Source organism: Lycium ferocissimum, chromosome 1 (genome assembly GCF_029784015.1).
Source record: "Lycium ferocissimum isolate CSIRO_LF1 chromosome 1, AGI_CSIRO_Lferr_CH_V1, whole genome shotgun sequence".
Taxonomy (NCBI): Eukaryota; Viridiplantae; Streptophyta; class Magnoliopsida; order Solanales; family Solanaceae; genus Lycium; species Lycium ferocissimum.
In genome coordinates this window covers 2,081,630-2,090,979 of record NC_081342.1, presented here as the reverse complement: position 1 = coordinate 2,090,979, position 9,350 = coordinate 2,081,630, and the positions used below count along the sequence as shown (strand labels likewise).

The window sequence follows — 9,350 nt, the reverse complement described above, 5'->3', positions numbered from 1 at the left end:
AGGGTACTCCATTGGAGCCAAAAAAGAGTCCACAAAATTCCCGCAATTTATTTCCCGCCAATACAAAAAGCTAAATATTCCCGCCATATATCTCTCTCTTTTTCTCTTCCATTTTCCCTTTTTTCCCCATCTTAAAGAACACTCTAAACCCTAAGTGAAGGAGTTTCTTTTTCAATTGCTTGCAAAAGAAAAATGCAATCACCAAATCGGAAAAGAAAATCCATAATGGAAGGTCAGTTTACACGGAGCAAATCCCAGATCTACTTGCACTGTAACAGGTCGGGTCGAGTTCGGGCTGACCCGACCCGATTCAAGCGTTCCGAGCACCAGATCCGTCCACGACCCGCCGGTGAAGAAACGGAAAAGGGTAGTTGTGGAGAAGGGGGAAAGTAGTTCGGATGTTCGTACACCTATTAAGGATCTTCGTGCTCATAGGGTCTTCTCTCCAGCTACTCATATTGTTTTACAAAATGATGATATTAGTTTCAAGAAATGTGAAATACCGTTATTCGATGGTGAAAATGTTGATGATTTGGGGGTAAAAGAGTGTGGTGAAACTGGAAATGATGATATTAATTTGAAGAAAAGTGGAGTTGGGGTTGAGGTAAATGGTGAAAATGTTGATATATTTGGGGTAAAAAAGTGTGATAAAACTGAAAATAAGAAAAATGAGAATGAAGGAGTTGGTAAAATTGGGATTACTGTGTCCATTCCTAAGAGTAATTTGGTAAGATATTCCATTCTTTCTAGAATATCTTTTTTTTTTTTTTTTTTTTTTATAGTAAAAAGTTGTTATTATTGCTTCTAAGATTGCTAGCTTAAATTTTAGGGAAAGTTACGCTCTACGTAGCACATATTTTGAGTTTGTTACCCGATTTAGCCCATATTTGTGTATAAACACCTTTAATACACTTTTATACAAGCTTGATACATTATAATGCTTTCCCCCTAGGTATAATATTGTATAAACTGAAAATATGGCTATGCGGTGTAATATTTTATGTTGGGCTGTATATTTTTGAAAATTTCTCAATCTTTATGCCAATTGTATGATTTTAAAGAAATTTTGACAAGGAGAAGTTAGTGATAATTTGGTTAGTGTATGCTAGAATACTAATGTTCCTTGTTAAACTTTAGGATGTATTTATCATGTTAAGACTATTTGGGCACTTAGCTTATGTTTTGATTATTTAAAGAACAACTTTTGATTTGGTTAATCAATTAGATTAAGAAAAAATTTGTGTTTAGTGTTTTCAATTTCATTGTGAGTTTAAGTTTGCTTAGGATAGAGCCCATTTGTGTGTCGACTTCGCAAAATTTCTACAACTGTATAGTATCATATAGTTCATTGTTAACAATCATTAGTGATTTACCATATTAAGAAAATATCGGGTACTTAGCACATACATTGATTGTATAGAGGCATATTTTGGTTTTGGTTGATAAATTAGAGAAAGAAAGTTTTATTTCTTAATTAATTAGTTTGTTTATTTCTAGGCTGTGAGTTCGAGTTTGCGTAGGAAGGTGTTCATAGCTCCAAGCTCATTTAGCTACAGAAGATTGCTGCCATATTTGACAGATGCTGCGCGAGAGTATTCTGGTATATTTCTAAATTTTGTTTTTACGAGTTTAAATGATGATTGTGAGGATTAAACTTTTTAGTTTTTTCTAAGTTTCTAGTGTAATTGGAGTTAAGACAATGTCTCTTTTCTATAGATGTTTCAGAAATTGATACACGTGATGCGTCATCCAAGTCCAGCGATCCAACTTTGAGTTATCTGAAACCTGAGCTGCAATCAACGGCTAGTAATGGTTCTGCTTCTGATGTCAGTAAGACACTAGGAGGCGTAGAAGGTCAGAAGATCGTGCCCAATGTATCAGGGGGCCCACAGGATCTCAATGAAATCCCTGATGTTTTGTCCCAGACTCAGGTGGAGTCTCGGGTGTTTACCAATGCGGGAGGACTTAATCCCGAGGCATTGGACGAATGCGTCCAGACAACACCACCAGATGCTGACATTTTCTGTAAAGCTAATGTGAGCCATAATTCTGAGCAGATGGAGAAATTTTTTGCAGGTCATCCATCAGATAGAAATGGCTGCAATGTAAAGAAGTCTAATTTGACTCCTGGGAAAAACGGAAGTGTTTCTAAAAACAAATTGGTAAGGAACAGTAAAACATTGAATAGCTATTTTTTAGTAAAAGATCTTATGAATATTTCCAATGTTTGTTTAAATGATGCTTATTTGCAGAAAAACAAACGGAATGGCTCTTTTCATCTAATTTTATATGAATATGCTACACATTTTGTCGGTCGGTCAAAAATAATTACATTCGCTAGCCTAATATACAAAAGACATGTATTTCCTGGCTATTATTTTGGTGGGCGGTTATTTATGTCAATTTCTCTTCTTTTTACAGGCTCTAAATCCTTGTTCTAGGCTGAAGGTGTTCAAAGCTGCAAGCTCTGTTAGCTACAGAAGACTGCTCCCATTTCTGATGGATGTTGCAAAAAGTGATTCTGGTAAGTTAACATTTTCTACTCCTTTAGGTACATATAATATATATTAGGTGTATTTAAAATGGATCCCATGAATAAACAAATGCTGACCATATTTTTCATGTTTCTTAGGAGGTGCTTCAAGTGAAAATGGACTTCCTAAATTTCAGAGGGACTTGGAGTGCAACCGACCTTTTTTGTCTGTTAGTAAAAAAGTTCCTACAAACAAAGAATATTCTCCCAAGAAAGAAGAAATCAAAGAACAAGGGACAAAGTTACTTGAACCAAAGTGCACCTCAGCCAATGACGTGAGTGAATCATTCAATAAGATGCCAAGATCAGTGTTTCCAGATGATTTGGCCAATTCCCAAACATTACTTAATGTCGAGATTGAAAGAAAATCTGAAGCAGAGTGTGCTGATACAAGTAATGCAGAAAAGTTGGTAGTACCAGAATGTCTCAAAAATGAGATCAATAGTTTTAATACTGGAGCAAACAATGTAAGGCCTGAAACTTCAGTATCTATCCCAAACCTCTTGCCTATCAGTCTTGAAGATTTGCTAAGTGAATATGGGGTGGAAGATCCAAAAGTCGAGCCTGTTAGTCCTGAAGGAGATCGCATGGCTTTGGAGGTAGATTGTAATGAAGAAAGTAAGAGTTCTGGTGATCCGACTGGCACTGTAGAAATTCATGCACATGCTAATGAGGCTCTAAAGAAGGAGCTTTTCCTCAAAGTATCAGAACCCGAGGCTACCAATAATGAAAGCAGCTGCAAGGTTTTGCTGGCAGATAGCAACGGAGACAGTGGAGGGCTTAACGCAGTTGCTTTGATCACAGCATCTTCTTCCACTGAACCATCAGATATTTCAGGATATGGTAATGATGGTCCCACCAAAACCCTATGCAGTGAGTTGATACAAGAAATCTCACAATCTAGCGATAATCTAAACAAAAATGGATGCCTCGAACCAGCTATTTGTCACCAGAAATCAACTCAGAATGACTCATCATATGATTTGGTTACTCATCCTGATGCTCTCAACAAAGGGATATTAAAGAGAAATCCTAGGGGATGTAGAGGTCTGTGTAACTGTCTAAATTGTGCTTCATACCGCCTGCACGCTGAGAGAGCTTTTGAATTTTCTAGAAATCAGATGCAAGATACTGAAGAAGTTTCTCTGGGATTGATGAAGGAGTTGGCTGATATGCGGATTTTCTTGGAGAAACACCTTTCTACTGAAAACAGCCTTGCTCCTATCCCACTTACTCAGGTAATGATTTGCCATTAGTTTGTTTATTCTCCCGATTTAAGACAACAATTTATTTTTAGAAATTGTCATGTCAAAATCAATTCAAGGTGGTCCTAAGCCTCAATTACTGGAAATTCGACTCTTTCTTCTGCACCATATCTTTCCCTAGCTTTGTATAATGTTCGTTTTCTAATGGTACTTTACGTCTGTGCATGAAAAGCAAATGCTCTATTAAAATGTGGATATTGCTTCCGCTGGTCATCAATTTACCAAATATAAAAGTCATATAATTCTTTAGTTTTCCTTCTATTTTTTCACCTTTTATTTTTTCCTTCTGTTCAGCCATTTCTTTACCTGATCATGTAGAGATATCTAGAGAAATTTGTCTAGTTCTGTTCATAATGGAAGGATTAAAAATCGTATAAAAAATTATTCTTCCAATGACCAAGTTGTGATTCTAGTCCATAGAGCTTTTAGGCTTTATTTTGGCAAACTTTTTGTTTGGCCTTCTTTCTTTCTGTGGGAGAAAATATATGTTTGTTATATCTTTATCCATTTAATGATCATAAAGCTTACAGAAGTATAATCTCATGTAACTTTGTTGCACTTCAGCTCGAGGTTGAAGAAGCATGTACTAAAGCATTGGAAGCAGAACAACGGGCAAAAGAACGCCTCAGCCAAATGAATAACGAACTCAACTATCACTGCAGAGTCCCGGTAATTAATTATTACATGTTCTATTATAACTTTAAGCATAACCAACTTTTTAACCTGTCCAAATTAGTACTTCAATGAAAGAAGGGAGTCGTCTTTCCTATTCATTTACATGTACTAATTCAATGTTATAACCTGCAGTCTTTGTACCGGCCAAGAGTTAGATTTGCCGCTCATATTGAAGGAAAAACTGTTGCAGAAATAGAATCATCTAGTTCGAAATCTGAGAATGAAGATATCAAAGCAGGGACAAAACGTACCCGAAAGAAGCATCACTAAGCTAGTTCCATGTGTTTTTTTTTCTTTCTTTCAAGTTCCATGCTTGTTATCAAAGTTGACTTGTAGATAGGTGACATAGTCCAGAATATATATTCATGGTGGAAGCTACAATTCTTGGTACTTCTTCAAAAATGAGATTATTTACTTCTTCTATCCTCATACTGCAAAGAGATTGCTTTGTATTGCAAAATTATCTTCCACAACCATGGTCTAGAAGTTGATGCTTGTAGTGTTGCAACTTATGTTATATCTTTATATATCATTTTTATTGAAGTATTATGGGAGGAAAAGTGAGCATCAATATTGGCTACTTCATGACTATTATGAGGACTTAGATATACAGAATATATGCGTGTTTGTCCCAGCATTCACTGATTTTTTTTTTTGTTCCTTTTTTTTTGGTTTTTTAACGTTTATTATGTGCTATTAATTCAGCCATTTTCTTTTGGATTGTGTACTTTGCATAATAATTGTTGATTCCTCATTGGTCTTTTAGTTTAGCGAATCAGTGCAATAGTTGTAAATGATGAAGTTTCTCTGAACCCATCTGAATCTTCTTCTGTCATACGCAATAAGTTCTTCATTTTGTCATTCTCCATCAAAGTTACAAACGGATGGTTAAACAAAAATAATTGAAAAGGTAAATAATTTGTGCTTTTTGGTCCAAATAATGAGAGCACAAGAATATAATGTCTTATTGTTACACAATTTTATAACAAACCAACTAAAGTATGAGCTTTTAGCACTCAAGGGGTGTGGCCTATTGCTCTAATAGTCAATGAAGTTGGGGAGAGTCATGAAGTCTCGCGTTTAAATTTCATTGTAGATGGAAAAAAATTAGATGATTTCTTCCTATCTGCCTAAGCGTTGGTGGCGGCGTTGCTTAGTATTTGTGTTGGTTGGAGACACCAGGTATCAGCTGGATAAATCGAGGTGGGTAAGTCGGCCACGACACCATGATTAAAAAAAGTATGACCTTTTAGGAACATCTAAGATAATGAATGGAGGATAATAGCTTTCGGCGCAAAGGTTGGTGAGGAAAAAGGTTTCTTCTTCTATTAGGAGTACTAATATTCTTTAAGGTTTATCAAATTATTAATTAACTGGACCAGTAGTTAACCAGTAGTTTGAAATAATTGTAATCATAATGACTAGAGAATAATATCTTTTCTTGCAATGATTTGATTCCCATGGCAAAGGGCATCCCCTTTTGGGAACCAACTTATATTCGGCTATTTGATGTTGATTTCCTTATTTTGACATGTGTTGATGGTAAAAATCAACAATTGTGTAAAAAGCAGGACACGAGCATCGTAAACGTAAAATAAATAGCAAAATATCGTCCACTGAATAAAGAATTAAAGTTATAAAGATCTTATTAATAAATTGTTCGTAAGTAAGGTTAGTTTCGAACGAGTTTAGCCCTAAAACATTCAAACAAGTAGTACAAACACTTAAAGTTGAGTTAAGAGCAAAAGTAATTAATGGGTAACGTGATGACCCGCCACATTATCATGCCACTTGGCACACATTTTTCTCAAGTACAACGTAGGCACGGCCGTAAAGATCCATTCTCAAGGAATTTCGCTCTCTAATATCCTTTGTATGTTACAAGGGTTGTGGGATTATAATAAAATTCAAAAGCAACCATTTTTCAATTTTTGTTATTTGAAATTTCATATTTTTTAAAAACAGGGTCGTAAAGTAGCCAGTAAATGCTATTTTTTGAGGCAGGGGATGGGAAGAGATTACTAATATTGAAACTAAGATAAAAGATATCAAATAAATTAGACAATAGATAGAACTACTAGCTTCATATAACATACAAAATGAAACCATAAAAATACATTAATTTATTTGGGTGGCCATACTCTTATCAAAATAAAACCACAAACACATAAAAGAATATTTCACAAAAACCAAACTACATAGCCACTCAAAATCTTCTACATTCTGGAGGAGAACCCTGAGGAAACCTCTTAATATCAGTGCAATAATTGTAAATCATAAAATTCTTTTGAACCCATCTTAGTCTTCTTCTACCATTTGCATCAAGTTCTTGATTTTGCCATTTTTCATCAGAAAATTGTGAAGTACTAAAGGTTTGGGCCATGTAGTTTCTATAGTAGGCTGTGAATGGGGCTTTGGTCCAATCAGTTTTCACTAGGCCTCCTCTTGTGGCCCAATCATCAGCATTCCAAAGGCTTGAGTAAATCCTCATTGGCTGGTTCTTTGGGAATGGCACACCAATTGATTCAGCATTCTTGTAAACTCTTATGGGTGTGTTGTCCACCAAGAAACTGAAATAAATAAAATGAAAACATGAGAAATTAAATGTTACTGGGATGGAAAATTTGTAAATTTAATTACTTTAATATATTAGAAATAAGAGTTTTACAACTTTATTATTATAGTGAGTAAAGGTCAGCTGTATTTTTGAGCAATTCATTGTATAGTTTGGTTACTTTAAAGTAGGCGTTTGGATATGAATTGGTCGATATTTGAAAAAAAAAAAAACGTAATATTTGAAGTTATGTTGAAAAAGGGTATTTGGATATGATAACACAATTAAAATTATGATTGAAAACTTGAAAAACCCTTTAGACCTGTGTTTCAAATTTCAAATTCTATGTTTCAAGTTCCACAGTTGAAATAATAGGTCAATTTAATAGTTCTGTGACTTTATCGTCATAATGGATAAAACTCAGTAATTATAGTGAGATTAATCCCCTTATTCTCCAAAGCATATAATATAAATATATTAATTAATTACTTATAGTATAGAGATAAATATTGAGTGATTTGCTTACACAATATGTTGGGGTTTCCAAATGATTGAGTAGCTGTGGAAGTTCTTGGTAGGGTCAAACCAGAGATAGAATTGCTGCTCTTTGTTTCCCTTGCCTTGGGCATAGATGTTTGTGTGGAGAATATAAGGTTCACCAGTAACATTTCCCAAGAACTCAAAGTCAATTTCATCGTGAGTGGGTCCTTGAGAAGATAACTGCAAAAAAATAAAAAAAATAAAAAAATAGTTAGAAAAATGCACTGGAGCAACACACGATTAGGCTCTAATGGCCGTCAGTCGACTATAACATTTCCCAAGAACTCAAAGTCAATTTCATGTTGGGTCTTGAGAAGATAACTGCAAAAAAAATAAACAAATAAAAAATAGTTAGAAAAATGCACTGGAGCAACACACGATTAGGCTTTGATGGCCGTCAACTATGCTGGTCAAGACACTTCAAAAATATCATCGCATGTGTATCAATCATCTAAAATCTATGCATTTTTGGAGGATTCGATATAGGTGACACTCTATTTTAAGAGGATCAAGCAACATAAGCTATCAATGACATCATTAGTATTAGTAAAAAACTTGAATTATACATATTGATGTTATGAAGAATTATAATACCAGTATAGTTTCAAAAATGTAGTTGTGACTAGTTTACTAGTGAGTTGATTGTGTCAATATTTTTATACTTTTGGTATGTAAAACTTTAACTTGGAGTAGATTAAGAAGAGTCTAATTAATATTATGAGAAAGAAGTTGACAACTTGTAAAGTTTGACATGTAATATGCTTCAGGAATGAAAATAAAAGGAAAGGGAATAGGGAATCATTATTATCACACATAAAAGTTACTTATAACAGCTAAAAAAGAAAAGCTCGTGTCCACATAAAAAATAGTCACATGCATATATAGTAGGCAAGTTTGTGGTTACTTCTACATGGAAAATTAAACAAGTTGCTTGTGAATCATTAAATAAATATGACATGAGTTCAAATTTTAAAAATTTCTCAACATTGCAAATATCTTAAAGTGTCCTTTACTTAAAAGGAAAATTGAACTTCAAGTAGCTTTCACAAACATTCTTTTCCACTAAATAACCTACAATAATATTGCCAAAAGTAGTTTTAACTTTTAACCTTCACTTTAATGCGATAAAAAATAAATTTCTGACTTTAATACTCTCGTACGGGGGCAAAGTTCAACAAAGATACGTGAAATTAATTGTACTTACGTAATATGTTGTGACAGTGCCAGCAGAGTTTCCGGCAACAAGTTTGATTTGCATATCAATTCTCCCAAAGAGATGTTCTTTCTTGGATTTAAAACCAGAGCCAGATTGCCTATCCAAAGACAAAGATAAAAGTTGGCCTCCATTGTAAATCTTGGCTCTATTGCCACCCCAAGTAAAGTCAAATTCTTGAAAGAAATTTCCACCATAAGAAACCATGCAAAAACTAAACAAAATTGCTATAACCAAGAGAATACTTGAGAACCCATAGTGGGAAAAAGACCCCATTTTTAGCTACAATTTACTTGAACTTAGAATAAATGTGTGATTTTTGGTTGTGTGTGGAATTTGATTTGAAGGGGGCAAGTATTTATAGTGAGTAGAAGGAGCTGAGAAATAAAGACAAGGGCAAAAAGCTTGTGAACTTATTTGAGTTTGGGGGTGTTTGGGAAGCGGGATGGTGGGAAGCATGGGCAACAACTGGTGCCAGCTTAGCATAACATAAGAGCTGGAGCCTTTTTTTTTTGTTTTTTGTTTTGGCATTGGATGGTTTAGAATTCTTTTGGTGTTTGTTAAGAATAA

At 34.5% G+C, this 9,350-nt stretch overlaps 2 protein-coding genes across 2 annotated transcripts; one reads left to right on the top strand and one right to left on the bottom strand.

Moving 5' to 3' along the window:
- The first annotated feature begins 225 nt into the window (after window positions 1-225).
- Window positions 226-4,946, top strand: LOC132060793 (uncharacterized). Its single transcript, XM_059453715.1, has 9 exons — window positions 226-232; window positions 279-634; window positions 665-727; window positions 1,498-1,600; window positions 1,717-2,162; window positions 2,422-2,524; window positions 2,633-3,771; window positions 4,363-4,467; window positions 4,606-4,946. The coding sequence occupies exons 1-9, from the start codon at window positions 226-228 to the stop codon at window positions 4,741-4,743; spliced, it is 2,460 nt and encodes an 819-aa protein (XP_059309698.1). The 3' UTR covers window positions 4,744-4,946.
- Window positions 4,947-6,536: 1,590 nt separating this feature from the next.
- LOC132052479 (xyloglucan endotransglucosylase protein 1-like) lies at window positions 6,537-9,136 on the bottom strand. Its single transcript, XM_059444077.1, has 3 exons — window positions 8,772-9,136; window positions 7,554-7,747; window positions 6,537-7,043 (listed from the first exon to the last, which is right to left on the bottom strand). The coding sequence occupies exons 1-3, from the start codon at window positions 9,054-9,056 to the stop codon at window positions 6,680-6,682; spliced, it is 843 nt and encodes a 280-aa protein (XP_059300060.1). The 5' UTR covers window positions 9,057-9,136; the 3' UTR covers window positions 6,537-6,679.
- Window positions 9,137-9,350: the final 214 nt, after the last annotated feature.